The sequence below is a fragment of the Podarcis erhardii genome (assembly GCF_964252035.2).
Source record: "Podarcis erhardii genome assembly, chromosome: 8".
Taxonomy (NCBI): Eukaryota; Metazoa; Chordata; class Lepidosauria; order Squamata; family Lacertidae; genus Podarcis; species Podarcis erhardii.
The window spans coordinates 46,318,679-46,342,416 of NC_138499.1; the positions used below are offsets into that span (position 1 = coordinate 46,318,679).

The following is a 23,738-nucleotide window of genomic DNA, read 5'->3' on the forward strand; positions in this document are numbered from 1 at the left end:
CACTATCATACACTGCAGTGTGCTCTGTCCACACAGGCATATATAACTGTTTTTGCACTGTTGTCATTAATTGTCCCGCCTATATTCTTTTGGCAAATGGTGGTATTTCAAGAAGATCAGACAGCTGCAATCTGCCCCATTCATATACCCAGTAGTAGCTTTTTCAACTCCTATCATAGGATCAGGTGCCAAATTTTAGGGAACCATACTAACATGGGTAAATACACCATAACTAAGGAATAACATGCTCAAGGAAGCCTCAAGCATTCAAAAAAGAACTACACTTAGCAGACATAATTCTTTTCATGGCAGAATGGTCCAACACCTTTGTCAAGCAGCTGGAAGATAAGGAGAAGACAAAGAGTGAAGAAAGAGCTGTCAGTGGAGGGGGGTCCTTTCTCCATCCTCTGGACCCCCTGGACCACTCAACTAACCTGCTGTACCTGAACTGGGTGTGGAGAGTGCAGCTGAATGGGACACAGCTGTGGGCAATCTGAGGAAGTACCATTCACCTTGGGCCTGCCCATAAAAAGCAAATCTAGAGTGAGAGACTAGGGTGATGTCTGCTGTTTCCATGAAATCTTTATTGTGAGACTTTTGTGGGTGAGCTGAAAGTTTGTTTGGATCCTGGGCAAGAACCCAGAGCCTAAGAGGGAGGGTGTGTCAGAAGATAGATGAATTAATATTGATGTAGTATACCGTATATATTAGTAAGGGATGCGGGTGGCGATGTGGGTTAAAGCACAGAGCCTAGGACTTGCCAGTCAGAAGGTCGGCGGTTCGAATCCCCACGACGGGGTGAGCTCCCGTTGCTCGTCCCCTGCTCCTGCCAACCTAGCAGTTTGAAAGCACGTCAAAGTGCAAGTAGATAAATAGATTATTGGCTCCCTCGGCCAATAAAGCGAGATGAGCGCCGCAACCCCAGAGTCAGTCACGAATGGACCTAATGGTCGGGGTCCCTTTACCTTTACTTATATATATTAGTAACTTTGTATTACTGTAACATTTTTATATGTAACTCTGTATTTTTGTAATATGTTGTTTAAGTTGTCTGTTGTTGCTTCAGCGTTCTGTACACTGCTTAGAGATATTTTTAATACATTAAGTGGTATAGAAATTAATCAAATAATCAGTCAATGTGTCAAGCACAAGAAAAACACAACTCTCGTTTCCTAGCATCCCTCCCCCACGCCCCCACAGTACCTGCTTGTAAAAGGACAGCGACAAGCCCTGCAGGTTCTTTGCGTGGCATCTCCAAAGTAGCCTTCTTTACAGCGTTCACACTTCTCGCCAGCAGTATTATGCTGACAATTCTTTTAAAATATGTACAAATATATAAAACCAGAGAGTTAACAACAATTCAATTATCAGCAGGAGAAAATTAGAGTTGATCAGTTCCAAGCCATTTCCTCCACACAATTATATTACCACAAGAACAAACATATGATTTTGACAATGTCTTCATTCTCTTGAATTATAGAAAAGTTGCTCAGCTGGGGCCAGAGATGGTAGAATATTACAGTATCCACACATCTGGTTAACACATCACTGGTTTAAATAACCACACATCCAAGAATCAGACTCTTAGTTGGAAGGGATGCAAATACTTGTGAGCAACTTTGGATTCATTTCACAATCTATTCGAGTCTCTCTATAAATGAATATCCTGCTACCCATTTTTTTCTGTTTAGCCCTTTAGTTTGAACAAGTTTATATAGTCTCAAATCTAGGTAGACTGGTCCAATAAAAGATTTTTTTTTTTGGTACTTCTCACAGCCCTAGCATAGGACTTAACATTCCTAACACAACTGGAACAACAACACTAATACAGGGAGGCAATTGCCTCAGGACAAGTACAACAATTTTTCTTAAAATTAGTTTTTATTGAAGATTTTATTGTGTTACAAAATAAATAAATCAAAAAGGAAAAGTACATATAGCGTCTCCACTTTCAATTCATACAGTTTTTTTCCACAGTTCATTTATGTTTGGTATAAGATACTAATGTCCTGGACAACTTATGGTCAGGGGAAAGGGGAAAGAGAGAGGGGGGAGAGAGGGGGGACATTGTTCTTTCATTCTGTTGCATAATGTTACCTGTCAGAGCAACAAAACCTGATCAGATCATCAAGCTGCCACCAATGAATTGACATTTTTTACTTTATGGGGACACATAACTGCACCCTGGAAAAACTATTTCCTCTGCAAAATGAATTGAAAGTGTCCATCTTTCAATTTGAATTTGGAACCAATAGTCATCAAACAGTCGAGACCACCTATGCACACAGAATGCAAGCTGCATTAATTAGTAACAAATATATGGCACTAGCTATAACACAGTTTGCATGGCTATTAAAACAGCAGTAGCAAGGCTGAAAAAGCAAACCTTGTCTTCTCTTGATTTTCCTGCCTGTGTGTTTTCTTGTCATAGCCTGCCCCATTTCTCTAATCAAAATTTCTTATGATTCATACATCTCCTGGAACATGCTGATTTGGCTAACAATTCCTATGTTTAACCCAAAAGGGTTTGCAGAAATCAGACATTTATCAATTATGTCTGCATTATAACTGTCCATTTCCAATGTGCGGAACTACCTTCTCTTGACATGCTTATACATGCATTCTGTAGCTTTCACTATTTGGGCAGAACTAGTTGCTACAAGAGAAACACGCTGCGACCACTTTCTAGTCTTTCTATCAATGTGTAGCTTATTATCAATGTTTGACATGGTTACTGTCCTAAATGTTTTCCGCTCTCTGGTTCAGACAGCCAACAAGTTGAGATGGTAGTGGGAATTGCAGTGCAGTGGCATCACATCACACATTAGCCACACATTACCAGGAAAACTGGAGACACAAAAATGGCAGCAATTCTGTATTTTTTGTAAAATGCAGTTTTATAATGAGTGTTTAAAGTCTGCAAAGCAAACAGCTGGCATAATCATACTAGCATACCCACAATCACGGTTCAGGTAAATAGGATCAGTGAACTAAAGTTTCCAAGTGGAATGCACTGCTAAATGGGTTGCATTTTTAAAAGATTGGGTGCCATTTTCAAATGATTAGAGAGATGGAACCATTTATTATTGTGACACACAGATTTGTATTCCAGGTAAACAACTTGCATTCTTACACATACTGTATGATGGATATTTTACCTATGTTTACGAGAAAAACAACAAATAGATATACAGCACCTTGAAGGCTAACAATTTTATTATGGTAAATATTTCGTGGTTGAGGGTGTACTCCATCAGATGCGTGGAGTGTTACTGGACAATACTCCACGCATCTGATTAAGTTGATTCTAGTCCATGAAAGCTTGCACAATAATACACCTGTTAGTTTTTAAGGTACCATGCAATTCTTTGGGGTGTTGTTGTTGTACTAATAAACCAAAGCAGACACCCTTATGAGATCACTACACTTTATGAGTTCACTACACATGTGCTCATAGAACTCATTCACTTCAGAGGAGTGGTTCAATATATGCATTGCTTTGCATACACAATTTTTTACCCTCTACTAGACAGAAGGGCCTAGGATCTACTGCAATACTGGACAGAGCAAAACTACTATGTACGTCAGTGGTTAGTAACTAACAGCAGTGATAAATCTCAACAATCTTTGCTATTATTACTTACAATACAAATTCCAGAACCATCCAGGCATCTATTCGCATTTCCATGACAATTGCAAGGAACACACCGTCCTGTTAATAGGCCACTGTTCTCACGGTAGAATCCTGGGCTGCATTCCTATTGCATACAAAGGAGACTTTTTTTTAAAGGCTATACGTTTATACCTTTAAAAAGAGTTGTTCTGTGAAATTTTAAGGTAGAAGAAATTAAATTGCTAAATACTGTCATATGAATACCTATTATATGATTAAGAGGAATAGGTTTTATTCTAATAGTCATCTCAGTTTGGTAAGCCAAGACATATGGCCAAAAGTTTTTCAGTTTGGACGCAGCAGGAAACTATACATAATGGAAGACTTCTTGGCTTGTTTGCTCACTTTCAGGAAGGGGTGAGCCAAGGGTCTCTGTGTAAGACCAAAAGGCTCCTTCATAACTTGTCATACTGAGATATGATCAAATGCAGTCAATGTCAACCATGTCTAAAGTCCACAAACTGCCCAACCATTTTGAAAAGTAGCTGTATATATCAGTGCTCTGAGATCTGTCAAGAAGGATTCTCTCAACCTAAACCCCTGAAGGCTGTTCTGGCTGGACATATTTCATATCCTGTGAAGAATGTTTCCAGAATAAGTCCAGTTTAGTAAAGTATTTAAAATACAGCTAAAGGTGTTTTTGTTCTAGATCCATAGGTTTCTGTAGAACTATGTTTGTTCATTAGCGTTTAACCAATTTAAAGTTTAGTTTTCAAAACTACTTGCTGTAAAATAACCTCATCCTGATTTCCTCACCTGAGGGTATATGAAATTATGTTGAAGCAATGGGAGGCATTCTTTAATATGAAGCACAATTTGTATGTACAGGCTTGTCCCAAAGACAAGTGAAGCATGAAAAGAATGTTCATCAGCTAGAAGCATTTAAGAAGTAAAGCTGCTCTTCCGCTATCAATGTCAACTGACAGAATTTTGGGGAGCAGGATAATAATTTTTTTAAAAAGAAAAGAGACACAGTTGTCAAAAAGCCATGTCCTGTTTCAATAAAGCATATCAATTGAAAATGTGGCTTTCACCAATGAAAAGGGATTGTAAAAAACCTTTGATAATCTCTGGGCCACCACTTCAACCATCCCCTCTTCAAAACCTATAATCTTCTATGAAGTCCAGTTGTGATTTGGGCATCTTGACAACCCCAGTACTGTATGCATGCTCTCTGTGCTTAAACAAATGGAGTGAGAAGAGGGACCATATACAATGGCCCCACCCCAGATATCACCATGCCCCTCTGGACCTGTCCTTTTCCTCCATACATGAAGTTTGAGGTCTGAAAGGGGCATGTACATCCCTAGGTGCTCCACGTGACGAGAGACCTTGCACATTCAGACTTCCCAATCGTGTGGAACTGCTTCATGTGTCTATTCATTTCTTTTAGCATGAGACCTTATTCCTGGCTGAGACTGCAGAGGACAAAGGATTAGCAAAGGATTAATCCCCACCCCATGCTAGGGTCCTGATCCAGATTGCTTCCTCCCTCTGACCCCAGCGGCAATTTGTGTAAAAGAAAGAAAGAAGTCAAGGACAAACAATGAAATGAGTTGTCAAGTTTTAGCCCTTAGGTGTAGTTCTGGGAAACTTGTCTTGAAGTCCTATCTCTCTCATGAATACATTGTTTAGAGCTGGGCAAAACTCCCTATGTGTGAAAAAATAATGAGTAACCTCACTTGTTTATTGTGAGGAGAAACAAAATGAAGATTATAAATCACATTACAAATTAACAAGTCTATGTGAATGGTTGTAGTAGAATTTTTTTAAACAACAACAATTGATGCTGTTCACAAGAGGGAATTATCCTGCAGCAGCTACCAGTACAGGCATTTAAAGTATGGATTATTGCAAAAACAGCTTGCTGAAATAAAGCTACTTATGACCCAATTATTAAAAATCAGTTAAAGAGAACTATTTGAGATGTTCATATGAAACAATCAGTTTAAAGCTAGCCATTGTCTTCCTCATGTAACATTTTTTTAAAAAGTTCTTCCAATAGTAGTTTCCCTGCACACTCAAATTCCATTTTCAATTGCCTTGAAGGAAAATAAGATATCCTGTGCAGATAATACTTCCATGGAGGACACTGGAGTGTGCACTGTAAGTTTTGACAAATGCATATTTGTCCACTTTGTTCATATGTCCACTTTGTTCAAATGGATGGGGAGCAAATATTTTGTTGGCCACATGGCAATACCACTCTGGCAGTCAACATTTCAAAGCCACAGTAAATCTGAATGTTCATTAAGTTTTGTGTTTGAAACAAGGACTGCAATTTTAAAAAGAAAAAGAAGAAGAAGAAGAAGAAGAGTTTGGATTTGATATCCCGCCTTTCACTCCCTTTAAGGAGTCTCAAAGCGGCTAACATTCTCCTTTCCCTTCCTCCCCCACAACAAACACTCTGTGAGGTGAGTGGGGCTGAGAGACTTCACAGAAGTGTGACTGGCCCAAGGTCACCCAGCAGCTGCATGTGGAGGAGCGGAGACGCGAACCCGGTTCCCCAGGATTACGAGACTACCGCTCTTAACCACTACACCACACTGGCTAGAAACAGCCTTTCTACCCATTCTATGAAACAGCCTTTCTACCCATTCTATGACCTTGTACACCAGTAGAGTCTAGTACAAATGGTTAACACACTGTCCAGCTAACGACTCAAACAGCAACATTTTGTAGCAGGTCTTCTGGACCATATAGTCCAATGGATAAAGAGATCAGCTTGTTGTTGTTTTCACTCAAAATACTGCATAACACACTTTTATGTCAGGGCTATAAAAAGCAAAACAAAACACCTTAAAGCAGGGGGATAGGGAAAGAAAGAACACACGTTACCTGTCTTGGTTTAAAATCCCAGTGATTTTGCTGCTGCTGCCCTCCTCCAAGAAGATAAGGCAATGCTATCCTGTGTTGTGTAGCATGCACCAAACAGTGCCTCAGGCCTATGCACAACACCAGCCATCCAATGTTGCCCGGCCTCTGCATTCCGGCCGTCATTTTACTTAGCTTAAGGCTTTGCTGCTCACATGCAAGGAGGCTCTTTTTGCTATGCAGCCCTTTTCTTATACTACCCTCTTATTGTTCAGCTTCTCTGACTCAGTCTGTGTGCTGTGATATGCCCCTCCTTTAAAACTTCATACATGAGTCAGGTTGTGCAACACATAGCAGTACTTGAGGTTAACGAACCGCTTTCTAATTCCTGCAAATGAGCGTATATCTGCATTAAGGTGTGGCAGGCATCACCTTTTCCCTGCCTAAGACAGTCAGGCAGTACTAGACGATTAGAACTGTAAATCACGGGCTGAGTAATTCTGTGGAAACATGCAGGGTGTGTGAGCTATTTTATGGAGTACTGTGGTTCTATACCTTCCTTTGGGCTACATGTTTTAATCAGTCCACGAAAAGGGAGCAAAAGAGGCATTTTTGCGCATGGTGAGTAGGAACAGGAATGAGAAGAGTTTAGTTAGTGTATTAAATGCAAGCCTTGGCATGCTGATCGATTGCATTTTTCATACAACAGACTGTGAAGTGTATTTTTTTTAAGCCTCTGAAAGTATTTTTAAAAATGACAAGCAAGCTTTATGTTATTATTGTAACCTGAGAATAAAATTGAGAGACTTGCACATCAATCCAAGTGCATTTACTTGGAAAAGTCACAATGAACATATCAATGAAGTATTACCAAACAAGTAGCATTATTAGAGGTAGTAAAACACAGAAGAAGACAGAAGCTTAGTAGGTACAACTTTTCTCCTATGACAAATGGCAGCTGTCAAAACACATTCTCCTGTGCAGATATCAAGGTACAGGCCTTTGGTCACCCCTATGAGCAGAAGCTTAGACAGAGAACCAAAATACCTAAAGATCAGTTATCACCCCATTCCCATTCATCAAATAATCAATCTGATGCCCACAGGGGGTAATTTGCATCCCCACTAGGGAGCTGGAGTAGATGGAGATTTAAACCTCTCCAAAATCATGTCTACCTTCTTCCTATTTCTCTTTACTTCCCATCCAAGTACTAACCAGGCCTGACCCTGCTTAGCTTCAGAGATCAGACGAGATTGGGCGTGTTCAGGGTAGTATGGCCGTAGACCTATTTCTCCTTACTTCCAATTCCTTCTCCTTCTCCTCCTTCCCACAGATGCCAATATCAGTGGGTTTCTGGGAGACCTGAATATGTTGTTTGAGGATGGGTTCAGGCTCCCAGGCCACCCTGTATGTAAGATCAAACCAGTCAAATCCAGATTTTCAGATTAAAAATTTAAGTATTAGGCAATTTTTTCCTCTCCTTTACTTCTGAACAATTCTGAAAATAGCTGTCACACAGCATTCTGGGGCATAATATGGAAGAATAGTGATCAGAGGAATGTCTGGTGGCAATGATGTCTTGGCAGAGTGGGTGGGAGATATCTACTGCATGACCACTCCTGCTGATTGGCAACTGAGGAACTAGCTAGTTGTCTCAGGATATGTGTGAATCCATTCCTCCCCCCCCCAAAAAAAACCCCCACAGCCTGAATTTTTAAAGAAATGCTGAAATATTATGCTTCACACATCTTTAGAAACTGGGTTGTATTTTATTGGTTTTACTTTTAAACGTTTCTTGGTTCTATTTTTGTCATTTGGATGTTTGAAGTTATTTGTTCACACAAATGAATTAAAATGAAATCCATAAATTATAAAACTCCATAAATATATAATAGCTGAATTAAGTACAACTTCTACAAGAGGACTACACTATGAAGGTGGAATGTCCCATCGAACATAATTGTTCAGAAACGCATCTCTCCTGCGCTTTTAAGGTAATCAGTAAGAATGAATGAATAAGACTCTCTCGTTGCTATAGCTAAATCAATACTGTTATCGTGTGTCATGAATGATGTAGAGCAGAAACAAAGACAATTTCCTACCTGACATGATTCACCCATATATTCAGGAGGGCAGGAGCATGTCTCTACATCAAAAGCAACCATGCCATTTCCTGCATTGGAGACTTCTTCCAGACCGACCTCGCCCAAGGTTAACCGCTGAGATTCTGTGAAGTAAAGTCCTCTGATTCGTAATCCATCCAGTCTAGACAGGACCATCATCAGTTCCTCTCGAGATACCAAGCTGTTGCTGCTTGCATGTCTGAAGTTTCCCTGCACATTCAATATATAATTAAAGTTAGGAGAAAGTTTAATTAGCAATCTACTCAGTGTAAAAGTACTGCTGCACTTGCAAAGGGATATAGATTAAACATAATAATATTAATAAAACAGGTTCATGCTTTATAAGAAGCAACGGGTGCTGGTAGCCTAAGGGAAAAGGACACTAGCAGAATGAAAACCCAAGCAAGAGACAATGTAAAGTAAAGTAAAATAAATGAGGGTCAGCCTCAGAAGTAGACATATAAGGGCAGATTACAATAATAACATACAAAGTCAACTAGGACAGGAACAAAAGGTTTCATTTGATACGGGGTTGTGCAAAAAATTCCCAGTGCTTAATTATTCCACAGAAAATTTCCTGTTTCATTAGTAACAATGAATGGGTGCCAATTTTGAAAGAAAAAACAACCATACCAAGTTGCATATATGCATACATTGTAATAAAATACATTTAGAAATCCACACTTGAGAGAAAATACATTAATAAATGTGCTATTCTATAAGAAAACGCATTCAAAAATATATATTTAAACATCATGTGAAACTGACATGGGACGGAAATACATTCATCCATCCACACTTCATTGACAGAGTTTGTTGTAGGCTGGACTACAAATGTCTGAGAGGAAACCTCATGCATCAAAATGTGATTTGTTTGGAATGGCCTCAAACCATTTGCAAGCACATATGTAATTGAAGGCAGAATATAACTCAAAAGTACTTTTATTTTTCAAGTTCAGGCATGAGCCTGACAAGAACCCAACTTGACTTTGAGACTGCGGGAACAAGCAGCTGTTTCACTGTAAATAATGACACTATTTCTGGACAACAATGAGGCAAAGCCCTTTTCAGAGTTTGGCTTTTCAAAAGTGTTATATTTCCTTGGGCTGTGAGAAGTCCAGGTGCAGCACAACAGGAAGTATTTAATTTAGTTGAGAGAGAGAGAGATAAATACTGGAGAAGTATTTCTGGGAAGTGGGTTGTACCATCTCCAGTATACAGGCTCGCCAAGCTCAACAGTCTCATACAAAGGAAAAGTTAGGAAAATATACAGCAAAAAACCACTCACTTTCCACAACTAATGAACCTTAGAATTAATCACAACTGTAACTCACACATTCCCAGTGCCTGCATGATGCCCTCATAACTCTATGCTTCAAGTAAGCACCAGTCGTAAGATTTAACTCAGGCTACAGCAACTTAATATATACCATTTATGCTTCACATTCTCAGTTCCTTATTGGAGAACTAGGCTTCACCTGGCATGCATAGTGATATTCTCTTTGTTGTATGGTTTCTTTTCCTGATTAGAATACACTTGCAACACAGTTTCTTCACATTTGTTCAATTTCAAATGTTTACAACAGGAAGGAAACAACAGAACAATCCTACGCATGGTTACTCCTAAGCAAATTTTGTTCAGTGGTCTTTACCTGCTCATAAAAGTATTAAAAATTGCAGCCTTTAAAGTGTACTTTGAAGCAAGACTGTTTCTGATGCTGTGCTATAAAATAAGCAGAAATGTCAGCTAGTGATTTATGAAAGGGAATTCCACGAGTCTTACCTCAAGTAGCCGAACTGATCCATAATACTGTTTGTCGGGCAAAGGATTGTTAGGATCCACATAGATTAATTTCATTTGGTGGCCCTGTGCAAAAACATTACCATTCCAAACATCAGTATAATATTCAATGTGCAGAATTAGCATGCTTTACAGAACTGCGTTAGTTGAGAGATATTTCAGTTGTTATTAGATCTCAACAAAAAGAAATGTAGTTAACATTAAAGTATAGTAGTGGTGGTGGGGGAAAACCTTTTTCAGGCTGAGGGTGGCATTGCCAGGGGCAAAAGTGAGTGAAGCAATGAATGCCAAGCTTGCTTTTGTATAGCAGTCTAGTTTCTACACCCACTCCTCTCTACCCTCCATCCAGGCCATCAGGAGGAATTATTAGAGTTCAGGGACACATTCCAGCCAGGGTGTGTGGCCTGAGGAGAACCCCAAGGGTCAGCTAGAGAGACCCAGTGCTCATCCAGACTTCCTTTTGTGCCATGTTTCTAGGCACAGGTCTGTGCTTTAAAGCTACATGTCTGGGTGCTTCCATCCCTTTTTTTGGCCCTATGGAAAAATCCACTTCTTACCACTGAATCGGAGCAAATGGCAATCTGTGGGAAACCTGAATTGCTCTTTGTTCCAATTCAGCATTAAAGAGCAGGCTTTCCTGGGAGAAATAGTGAGGCAGAAAAGAAAAGAAAAGAAAAGAAAAGAGAAAAGAAAAGAAGCACTCAGACATGATGCTTTAAAGAGCAGACCTGTGCCTAGAGAGCTGCATTTGTATGAGTTCCCCACCCTGGAATTACAGTATGGTATCTCATAAATGATTAGCTAGCTTATTGCATCATTTTAGAATGCTGTAAAATAGAAACAGTGTAAAAACTCTATTCAGACCAGGACGGTTCTTGGAGAAAGTTTAGGAGCAGGCTTTAAGCTTACACATTTCATTCTCGACTGGTTTCAACTTTTTCTTCCAAGAAATAGTAAATACCAAAACCAGGAAATCCCAGGTTTATTTTAATGTGTGATCTTCCAGTTCCTTGCAGCTAAAGCTAAAGCTATCTTTCCAGCAGATTTATTCTCATGTGGTCATAAAGATGGCACATTCAAATAAACACGTTTCAGGCTTTCGCCTCTCCCAACAGGGGCTGTATAAAGTCAGCAGCAGGAAAGGGAGAGGGAGAAGCAGGAGAGGAGAAAATGCCACCTGAACAAAGCAGAACAACCCTTAAAAATGGTTTAACAGGAAGACTCTTGATTTCACAGGCAACTTTCACTTACAGTAAGCTGCACATCGGGGCTTTTTTCCAGTAGAGTCATGCCTTCGCTAGGCAAGCCAAAGGATTTAACTTGATAGCTCAAGTAGCCGCCATATGTAGAAAGCTGAACAACATATTTAAAGAGATGGTGAGAATTATTATGAGAACTTATGACATGGTTTCTAAGTATTCAGAGCACACTTATCTCAGAACCTTGACCCTTGGAAGAACATTTCCAGTGCTACCAACACAGGATTAATGGAGGTGCAGAAGCAGTCAGATCAGGAAAGGGATAATGTATTCTGAAACATGCATCTTTAGAAGGCATTTCTACAGGCATAACCCCAAGAGGAACTGATGATTATTACTTAAAATACTTAATAAAGGACAGGGAACCAAAGATTACTGGACATTAAAAGTGGCTAAATTGTGTGCTGCTGCTATAAAATTAAGGATACAAGCTTAATTTTAAACTATTTATGTTCGTATGCTCTCTGTTGTTGCATATGTTGCAATCTGGTCAGTGAGCGAAATAAATGGATTCATTCATTCATTCACCCAGCTCTAACACACATCATGCCTTGTGATATAATGCCAGGTCAAAAATTATGAAACCAATATCAAAATATGGACTTCAAACCAGTTTTGGAAGTGTGCATGCACACGAAAGCTCATACCTAGAACTAACTCAGTTGGTCTTTAAGGTGCTACTGGAAGGAATTTTTTTATTTTGTTTTGACCATGGCAGACCAACACGGCTACCTATCTGTAACAGTTTTGGACAGTATATCAATATATCACCCAGCCCTGCTATTGACCTTGGATGGTAACAATGTTCTGAATACAGCTTTGAGGGACATATACCTTTTCTCCCAAGTAAGATGGTGGTGCTACCCAGTATAAATTGTGCACAGAGGGAGGCAGTTCTTGAACATCAGCAACGACACTGTTGCTGCCTGGATTGAAAGTTACAGGGATGCTCATGCCATTATCCACAGCTTCTAGGTGCCAGTTCCTCATATCAACAAACTAAGAGTGAAACAGACAATAAGACACTAAGAGAAGTTTCTAGACTGAATACAGTTTTCCCAGAGCAATAGAGTTAATGCGCATGACTACCTGTTTTCTGGTGGAAATGTTTTGTTTTGCCTCATGTGAGAAGTTTTTCCAACTCTTTGCCATGAGCAACAGCTCCTGGTTTTGTGTGACACCACAAACCATCTCAGGCAAGTTACTGCATTCAGTAGACTGAGGTTCTACACACCCACCAGCCATATCACAATATAGAAACCCTTCTGCAGCCCCACTACAACAAGGAATGGGAACTGGGAAGCCACCCAATTCACAAGTGCTGACAAACTATGTGTCCGGAGGGGTTGAGAGGCTTGTCACAGGGATTGCTATGGTGAGTGGAACACATAGCCTGTGTGTTATAGTGATGTGCAAAGCTTTTTGCTTCTGTTCACAGTGAACAATCAACAGTTTGCCAAAGGCTGAAGAAAAAAGTACCAGCCACAAACTCAACAGCAGCCTCAATTAGCCTTAACTGTTCTAAGAAATTACAATGGCATAAAGGGGAGGGGAATAATACATCTGAAAGACACATGTATATACAAAGTCACACCCCCAACTTCAGACATAAAAACAGTGACTCTAATTCAGTCATAACTTGGTTCTCAAACGGAATCCATTCCAGAAGTCTGTCCGACTTCTGAAAATGTTTGAAAACCAAGGCGTGGCTTCCGATTGGCTGCAGGAGCTTCCTGCACTCAGTCGGAAGCCACGGAAGCTGCGTCAGATGTTTGGCTTCCAAAAAAAGTTTGCAAACCAGAACACTTACTTTGTTGGCGTTTGTGGCGTTCAGAAGCCAAAACATTTGAGTCACAAGGTGTTCGAGAACCAAGGTAAGACTGAAATTGGAATAAGTCTTTAATTTTAGGCCACAAAACTAGACGACACTTGATCCATGATTGGGTCATTCATTTTAAAGAAGAGGTTAGAAGCAGCGCACCTATAAGTTTTTTCCTGCAGGTTAAGCAGCACCTTCAGGCAGAGGACTATTTAGACTGGGGAAAGTGAAGTGTGTAAATTCTTAATGGCACCAAAGCCCAATCTAATTTCCCCATGCCATAGCTACTTTGAATTTAAGCAAACAGGAAATCCAATCAGGTCTCCTGCTAGTTGCACCCTTAAAATAGTCATTGAAAAAAGAATAACTTACAGCAAACGTACCTTAACCCTACGTTTATTTGTGCTGCGACAAATATTGGTTGCTCCGAAACAAAAGCAATTGGTGCAACCCTTCGGGTTAGCAGAGTCCAAATAAAACGACCCAGGGCGGCACATGTCACACTGAATACCTTCAACATTCTCCTATAAGTCAGTTGCAATAAGTCATTAAATGTTTCCACATAAAGCTCCTGCAGTAATATACACATGAAAAAAGCTGTAAAATACATCCAAAATAATACATAACATTGTTTCATCGCCTTGATTTTCAGTACACAGTAGCACAAATGCAAATGAGGTTGTCTCCTTCTGAAAGGAGTTTCAAGCAAATGACACACATATGCTTTTGCTCCTTTGAGTGCATAACAAGCAGCTCCGCCAATACTATGCTTGTGTGCATTAAAATTAAGGTGTTTCCAAACAAACCTTTTTTGTGGATGATTGTCACACATTTTGACTGCTGTCAGTCACAGACTGATTCACACTGAACGCACACAATACACAATATTGTGCGGCTCTTGATCTAGTTGGAAGCAACTGATCTAGTTGGAAGCAGTCGCTTTTTCATGTGTTCACCCATAAGTCTGTTCTGTTCCATTTCTACATTGATCCGCATTTTATTTTTATTTTAAAGCTCTGCACAGAAATTTGCAAAATATGCATTTTAAAATGCACTTGGATATCTTTGACCCAAGAACAACCATGTGTCAGAACACTCAGGAACTGTAAAAGCTGATGAATAACCAACTAATGTTCTGATTTGAACCTTAGTCCAAGAGGTTTGTTTTGGAATTTGCAAAGATCAACATACTTTTTTTTTTTTTTAAATAATTTTTATTGGGTTTTTACATTTTATAACAACAAACACACACACAAAGACAAAGACAAACAAACACACAAATACAATTACATACCCTAAGTTTCTTTACCCACTTTCATTGACTTCCCCCCACCCCCTCCTCTTACATCCCAATTCCAAAATTAATTCAGCAAGTTCTTACCTAACCTCTTAAAGATATTCACATTGCTTTTGAAAATTAAAATCTTTTGTTTATCTGTATTCAACTATCCAATTCTCTTATAATCATTAATTTCTTTTTTTTTTAAGGTCGATCTAACTTCCCCTTCACAAATTTTCCCTTTATTATATTAATTATAGGTCACATTGACCAAGTAAAACAAAACATAACATTTTATAATTCTATTCTCTCCCCCCCCGCCCCGGTTTCTGTCCCTTCCTAGACAAATGTCCAGAAAACAAACAAAAAATATTTCTAGCCCGGATTCCTCACGTCCGAGGCGTCTGATTCTCTGTCAGTCCCTCTCTGCCAGCTATATTGGTAGTCCTCTTTGATGGTCCTAAGACCCCGAAGGAGTTCAGTCAGAGTCAGATCATATTTTCTTTCATTCAGAATGTTGAAGAGTGTTTGCTGCGAAAGACCATCTAGTTTTCCATACTCAAGAGAAAAGTCCCAATCATATTGCTTTGTTCTTTCTAGTTTTAATATTCCAAGTACTCCAGGGGCTTCTCTCTTCTTCTTTCTCATCTTTCGCAGGTCTGTAATCCAGAGGTCTTCTTGCTCACACTCTAACGCTGCAGATTTCTGGTTGATATTTTCCACTTGTAGTGTCTGAACTCCTTCTTTTTTCTCTGTCAATTCCAAAGGCATCTCTTCCTGCTCAGCTGCAGAATTTTTATCGTACATCTCCTTTGTGCATTCAGCAGAGTTGTTTGTTTCAGGATTCAAGGTCATAAAAACTTTACTCAGAGCCATACTCTGCTCCTGCAGGATTCCCACGAGAAAAAACATTTTTTCTATCTCCGCCAGTAATTTTCCCTCTGCAGCCATTGTAATGTCACTAATTCCCCCTAGGGGGCTTTCAGTTATTTAGTAGTCCTTTTCCAATAATCTGTTACTTTGTTATTATCAATACTTTGTTTCCAATCGCCTCAGTCCAAATGTATCAGCTTTAATTCCAAGAGTTATTAAATAGCAAAATTCTTTACTTTGTCCGCCCGTTTGACAGCTTCTTTGACAGCTGTCAAACTCCTTTCACTTCTTCCTCCGGGACCCAAATAGGACACTCCCGGGTTTTTTGGGGGGGATACACACAAAGTTCCAAATTCCCTTTCTCTCCAGCACAAAAATCTTGTTCTATCAAATTTGTGAGAAACTTTTAAATCCTCAAAACAGTATTCATTCCGCCTTAATTCTCCATTCCTTGCTTTGAAACGTCTATAAGTAGAGGGGGTGCGGACTTCCCTTTAACACATCCCCCGATCGTGCCGAATTCACAGGATAAAATTTTTAAAGTCCAAATTCCACTACTCACGGGTCCTTTGTTATCCAGTCCAAATTTGGGAAGAAAGTCAGCGCTCTCCGGCCATGGCTTGCGGCTTCACTCTACTGAGGTAGCGGTCTACTCTCAGCACCACGCCACTCTCCGTACCCTCTCCGCAGCCTTTAAAAAGGCTCTTCGTGGGTCGGGGAGGGCGCTTAAGGTGCCCACCGAGTCACCAAGTCCGCAGGCTTCCGCGCCTGCGGTTTCTGAGGGTCCCCGTGTCGCCGGCACGGCAAGACCCGTCCTCAGCAGAGCCGATTCCCTCCGGAGCTCGGAGGGAATCCGCCATTAGCCGTTCGCGCTAACCCGGAAGTCCCCTGCAAAGATCAACATACAGTCGTTCTGAGTTTAAAGACTGAGCCCAACTATGTGTGTGATAGCCACTGTGTCAGAGAATTACAATAATACCAAATATATGTGATGTGCAGCTGATAAGACAACTAAATTAATCATCCTAGAAAAAGATAATTGAAACTCAATGGATTGTTGAAAGTTAGCACTTGCACTTGTACTTACTCTTGGAAATGATTGTTTGGAAGTACTATTAAAGTTTGGCAATGAACAGTTAGTACATCAAGTTAGCACTTTATATACGGGACCATGTGCATATTCCTGAACTGCAAGGATTTGGACTAGATCCTCAGGCTCCCCTTCCAGCCCCCAAATTCTATGATACTATAAGCCAGAAGCTGAATTAATGTGGGATCACAACTGAGTAACTCCCGCAAATCCATTGCTACATTCACTGAGCCCATTACTAGATGATTAGTAGTGAAGTGGGCAGCTGAAGTGAAGTTAGCAACATTCCCCCAGCATTTGCGTGGATAGGCGGAGTCCCCAGATCCCGAGTGGTCCCCCCTGTCATGTGGAATAACGACTCTAGACAATGTGCTATGGGATTAAATTGGCCACAACTTTATTAAATTTCAAATGTGGGTAGACCTTGGCTCAGGCATTGGGCGTTCTCCCTCCCTAGTCCCCAGCCGGGGACCTAGGGAGCATCAGGGTTATCCAGTGTGGGGGGGGGGGATGGGCCAGCTCTGGAGAACATATGTTCAAGCAGAGATAGCCGCCCCCGTTACGCCGCCGCAGGGGAGAGCAATGACGACCTTTCGGCATACGGCCAAAGCCTCCCTTCAAAAACCCCTTTAACGGGGACCCTGGTATCGCCGCCACAAAGAGGAAGATGGACTAAAGGATTCCGCCCAAGGCCTGATACCGCCAAAGTTGTGACGTTTTGCTACGGGAAAGGCGAAACCTGCCAATGCAGGGAAATTCCTTTCCGGCCCTTTAACAGCGACCTTATCGTAGCAGCGCCCGCATACCTGTGGAGACAGGTTAACCTGCAAAACCTATGAAGAAAAGTTAACCTGCAAAAGAAGACATTAACTGAGGGTGGGTAGGGTGGGAGAAGCTCTGGAGCCAAGTGAGGATTAACAATTAAGATCCACCCTCTATTGTGTGGGCAGGTAATCCCTCCCCTTACCTGGGCTGGTTTCCCTGGCAACGCTTCCCCCAGGTGGGATTGGACAACTCACTGGGGTAGGCGGGGACCTCCAGGTATCCCACCTGAGGGAAGGCAAAGCCTATGCTGATGGGGCCACTCCAGATCCAGGGCTGCACGCGTCCACGCAAAAGGCGCCCCCCGTTTTAAGTGGGGAGCGGTCATTGTCAACCAGAGTCCAAGAAATGTGCTAAGCAGTGCACACGAGATATTGGAGCAGTGTACACAAATATCCCCAGGACAACGGAAGTGGGTTTTCCTAGCACCATTTGCACTACTGGCAGTAGAGAGTATTTAAGGGGGGGGGGAATGGTTTTTGCACAAGGGTTCCTCTTGATCAATCTGTATAGTAACAAATCCAGTTGAAGTGTTTCTATTGATTTAGGTGGGAGGTGAATTTGCTTCCCTCTGAAATAAGGGACGAATGGTGAAATAGACACTCAAGGAACAGCAGTGTTGCTACATGTTTCCTTCTGAGGCTTGATTGGAAACCAAGGTATTGTACTAACAAATGTTTCCTTGGGAAGCTCACAAGTGTTAGCTCCATTTAAGAATTACCATTAGTTTCATATGATGGTAATTTAGACATGGAAAATGCTATACAGCTAATTAATAATTTTATTATTCCTTCAGAAATCATGGGAACAGTAATCATCACTAGTTACCTAAGGACAAACTCCTGGCAATTACAGTCGCACCAATTCTGAATGCAAAAGCACCTGACCTTACAGAGGCAAACTCCTGTCTGTGGATGACAAACATCTGGCTCTGTTCCTTCTCTGTTACATTCGCAGGGTTTGCAGTTTGGAAAACCATAGGAACCAGAAGCACATCGATCGCACTGTCGACCAGTTATTCCTATGCGGCATCTTCAGTAACAAAATAAAACCAAAAAACAATTTCTGAAAAAAGGTTTGCTTTTTTGGAAACTCAGTGAGCCAATGAAAGAGTCTTTATGTAACAGTATTAAAATCAGTGTATATGGTAGTTTTCCATTAGCAAATAAATATCACACCGTGATGTCATAAAATACTAGTGTTTCTTAGATATAATTTAGGCATCAAAGCCGGACATGCTGGAACAAACATTTATAAGTGTCAGCTATAACTGAATGCCATTCTTCAAGTGAAGACCTCATTACTAAAACTCATTGCTTTCTTTCACAGTGGTATACAGCAGTGGCATTTTTTAAAATGTCTGAATAACAGATTAGCCTGAAGGACTAAACAAGGTTCAAAGCTCTGCTTGAAGTATACATAAGTCAAGTAAGATAAGAACACTGCACACAGGTGAGGCACAATACGCACAGTGTTGAAGTGCGATATCTATACATCTTGATAATAAAAGCAAATTTGCACACTAAATTGGGACTTTGAGCTTTGGTGCACTGCATAGATCTGAAGCTGTGGAAAGACAGTAGCTCTGTGCCAGCAGACATGTGGCTGCTGACCAGCCCGAAGTGTATGTCATTCAGAAGTCACATGTCTGTATGGTGCTAACCCAGCAGCCCCCATCCCATTTTCTTCTGGTTAGGTCCATAGGTAAGAGGGACAGGATCCCCTGTTTCCTCAACTGTTGCTTGATGGTGATAGCGTCTTTCTTCCCAAACACACCCAGTCACCACCATAAATGATATAGGCCAATTGGCAAATTTGAGTCATATGTGGGAAGCTCAAAACACTTATTCTTTCATAACATAATGTAATGCAGGCCAGGGAACTGTGGCTATTGGGTGGGACACAGATATTGTATATAAATAATAGACACATACAGCCAACAATAAAGCATACTGTCTCCCACAAATTGTTTCTCAGAGTAAACCAACCTCTTAGCACACACTAAAGCTCCTAGGCATTCCATTTTTCAGAAGTTAATTAACACTGCATAGATGCTTATTTTGAAGAAAAGGGCTTCTTGTCCCATCCCTTGCATTCCCCCCCCCCCGAACGTGGAAGTTTAAACTGTAGTCTGATAATATGGACTTACTTGCACTGCCCAACAATTTTATCACATTCAGCATTTCCCGGATTAATAATGCCTTTCCTTGAGCAATTGCAGCCCTCGCAGCCAGTGAGGGGGTGATAGCCGAAGTGCTGCCTCACACACACTTCACATCTGGGCTTAACGGTTTGAGGAGGACAAATACACTTTCCAGTGATGTCATCACAAAGTCGCCGCCCACAGCTGCATGCTAGGATTGAGAGAACCATTTAACACATGAATAATATTGTATACCAGTATATGCAAGTTCATCTAAATTTGAATAGAAGTTAAAAAAAACAACCACTAGAGCTTGTTTTGCCTCATATCAACTTTATCATATAATGGTCTTAAAATAGTTTAAAAAGTGAAAAATGAAACATATATATGCTACAGGAAGTAGTTCTTTGGGACAAGCACTAGGCTTTTCTGTCATACTTTCTAATTAGGTTTTTAAGTAACAAACACGAAAAGCACAATAAAATACAATTAGAAAAAGACAACATCTCAGATATCTCATCAAGTACTGGGAAGAACATGAAGGTGTAATTCTGCTGCCTGGGTTTTTTGAGGCGCAAGAAAGACTTGAAAGCCTTGCAGACAAGAAAGACTTGAAGCTGTACACAGACCTGGACCTCAAAACTGGAGAGGCCAGCACTGCTGCACTGCCCTCTACCTCTTTCTCTCTACTGAGATCTGCCCAGTGTGTTCTCCACAGCTCTCCTCTGAAGCCCCATCTCTAAACCAGCTTCATGCCAGCATGGGACTTACAACTTAAATCAGAAATAAGGGGAAATAGTGAGAAGACAGGATGCCATATAACAGTTACAGCTATATGATAAACCACTATTTGAAACCATACACATAATGGCTTTCTTTGGGGGACATATATCTTGAAAGTGCATGTTTGTTGCTAGGAGCAGATATTGAGTAGGTACAAATTGTGGCATGCACTCCTTTCAGAGCGGAGATCAGTACCCAGTCTCTCTCCATGTTAGAAAATGTGTCAAGACATATCTTTTCAACTGGCCTTTTAAATCAGTATTAGTGCTCCCACTACTGCGTGTAATGCTGTTAGTTATGCTTTATCGCTTTAATGCTTTTATGATACTGTTGCTTTATTGTTCTGCTTTGTTGTAAACTGTCATGACTAGTTTACAAAAAGGCAATATAAAACTATTAACATAAATAATGTTGATATTACTACAGATGCACTTGGATGTCACGTTACACTATTGTATAGCAAAACATAAATAAGCCTAGCCTCCTCTAAGGCTAGCTTTAAAAAGTCAGCTTCAAAAACCATGGTTTTAAAGTAACATAGTTAAATGTTAACCACAGTTTGTTGGTCTGGGCAGCAAGACAAACTGTGGTTAACAAAAAGCAGAGGAGAAAGCTTCCGAATGCTTACATAGAGAGGGAATCGGGGAGCATGTTAGTCCAAGAGGATACTAGGCTCATTTACATCTTGCTAAAACATACGGTAGTTTAGAGTGACATCTGAACTCCAATAGTACAAGCATATATAATATAATAATTTCTCAAAAACCCACAAAGAGAGGGAACCAAGGCTTTTTGTGTAAATGTAATAGCTGCATTAGTATTTGCTTTGGTCATTTAAAAAAACCTGCATATAGATGACCACTGATAGGACTGGCTATAAACTTAAGGGAAATAAAACTGGAATGAAATACAGAATGAAACTTTAAACACTTTAGGCAACATTCCAAAAACGTGTAATGCAGCACATGACCTCTCCCAACAGTTATTAAAGACATCCTTACGTTTGCAAAAGGGAAATCCATAATAGCCTGTTTGACACCTGCTACACTGGCGGCCAATGATGTGTTGTCTGCAATTGCACTGCCCTCCCACAGGGTTGCAAGTGCGACTGGTGGCCCCATTTCTGTGGCAATTACAAGGCAGTGCTCCATCACTGTAGGCAGCTGCAAGTGACCTTGCAGACGTTCTACAGAATTCTGAGGAAGTGGCAGGGCTGTTAAAAGAAAAGAAAAAAGTAAAGTGTGATTTGTAAAGCACCATGAACACCACAGTGGGCAACCTGTGGCCCTCCAGATGTTGTTCAACTACAACTCAAATCATTCTTGACCATTGGCTGGGGATGATGGGAGATGGAGTCCAACAACTTTTGGAGGACTACAGGTTCCACACTGCAACATTACATAGACAGTGTAAGTAAAATAAATTAACTAGCTAACTGGCACCCATATAATAAATAACAGATGTGTTTGGTGTCGCAGAATATGAGGCTGACTTACTTGATGTAAAAGCTGTTCCCACCACAATGATAGATGAAATCAAATGACTTGTCCACAGTGTCTTTCTGAAGAAGTCTATAACTGTAGCTGTCTGCTGGAACAGCCAGTACACGTTCCTTTAAAAATGATAAAGAAATGAAATGGTATGTTTAATCTTAAGTATCCAAGCACTGTTTCCAATTTCCATTCATTTCAACGCAATGTGTATGCAAACGGTACTTGCACTGCACTGATAGGAGCTCCAGAAAACAAGGGCCTTAAAGTATTTTTATTTTGCATACCACCCTCCATCTGAAACTTAACAACAGCCCATTAAACCCAATAAAATAGGAGAAATAAATAAAACATATCACAGCAGAGACAGAAAACACAACAGAATCTGGAGAAATAAAGCGGTTTTTCACTGGTGCCTATAAGATGTTAATGTAGGGACCAGGAGGGACTCCCACAGGAGAGAGTTCCACAAGCAGGACGTCACAGTCTAAAAAGTCTTCTCCTCCATTGCCACCTGCAGCCATATAGAGGTAGCACTCAGGAGAGCTCCTGAGGAACAGCTTGAAATAGTAGAAACAGATGATTGGGGGGAAAGACATTCCCTCAAAATACAGAGGTCTCAAGCAGTGGAGGGCTTTAAAGGTGAGAAGCAGCACTTCGAATTGTGCTTAGAGACAGACCAGAAGCCAATGGAGCTCTTTAAAGATTTGGTGAAATGTGTTCTCAACCCAACATCTTGTCTCATTTGGTGCCACGGTGGCAACGTTTTGAACTGCTGTTTCTAAGCAGTCTTCAAAGCAGGCCTTCATACACCAATAGCTGTAGACTGGAAATTACTAGAGGGTGGATAATTGTATTTTTTTAAAAAATAATACTGTAATTCTAAACAACCAGCTCATTCAGCATACATCATGGGGATGTGTGGTTATAAGCACTAAACCATTTTATAATTATTAAGTCACAAAATATTGTAATTTGTCTATCTCTATCCAGATAAAAGGAATCTTCCCTGGTTGAAAGAAAGCTGCAGCAGCTGCCTGCATGACTGAATGAAAACAGCTATACCACTGTTACCTATGCTTTGGGTAACTTTCCATTTAAACTATTACAATGTATATAGCATGTGGTGAAGTGCTTTTAAAAAGTTAGAAAATCACCATTGGTCTGGAATAGGGCTACAGATTTATTGACTGAGAAGTTTGATCATATTACATCTGTATGTTGTCAAATGCACTGGTTCCCAGTCTGTTTCTGAGCCTAATTTAAAGAACTGGTTTAACCTTTACAGAGATAAATAGGTTGAGACAATGTTCGCTGAAAGATTGCCTTCTCCCATAGGTACTTATCAGAATCTTAATATCTTTTTCAGAGGTTCTGTTCCAGGTGTTCTTGCCAAACAAAGTGAAGCAGGTAACCACAAGGGAAATGGCCTTTTTGGTAGTGGTATCCCAGTTATAGAACAACCATCCCTTCGAAGTTTGCCTGATGCCATCTTTGTGATTTTTTGGTGCCAGGGAAATATATTTTTGTTCACCCAGGCTATTTAAATAATGTATGTCTTATGGTCTGGCCTGGTCCTCTTATGTTTTTTTAAAAAGCAAACCTGTATTTTATTTTATTTATTTATTTTTTTAGAATTATCTCAAATTATATTTTATTTTATTGACACACAAAAAGAATGAAAAACACAAACAAAACATAGACAAAGAAAACCTACACCCAACGCCAACACACAAAAAACAAAGTACACAAAACCACTGTTCTTACAA

At 40.4% G+C, this 23,738-nt stretch overlaps 1 protein-coding gene across 1 annotated transcript in view; it reads right to left on the reverse strand.

Annotated features, from left to right (window-relative positions):
* LAMA3 (laminin subunit alpha 3) overlaps nt 1–23,738 on the reverse strand; it is a 154,240-nt gene that overhangs the window by 49,315 nt on the left and 81,187 nt on the right. The window contains exons 33-43 of the mRNA XM_081873595.1: nt 21,976–22,091; nt 21,481–21,692; nt 19,703–19,907; nt 18,441–18,585; nt 13,873–14,013; nt 12,505–12,669; nt 11,663–11,764; nt 10,394–10,477; nt 8,590–8,820; nt 3,645–3,758; nt 1,204–1,313 (exon numbers count right to left, since the gene is read on the reverse strand). Of these exons, the coding sequence (XP_081729721.1) occupies nt 1,204–1,313; nt 3,645–3,758; nt 8,590–8,820; nt 10,394–10,477; nt 11,663–11,764; nt 12,505–12,669; nt 13,873–14,013; nt 18,441–18,585; nt 19,703–19,907; nt 21,481–21,692; nt 21,976–22,091 (1,625 nt within the window). The remainder of the gene's footprint in view (nt 1–1,203; nt 1,314–3,644; nt 3,759–8,589; nt 8,821–10,393; nt 10,478–11,662; nt 11,765–12,504; nt 12,670–13,872; nt 14,014–18,440; nt 18,586–19,702; nt 19,908–21,480; nt 21,693–21,975; nt 22,092–23,738) is intronic.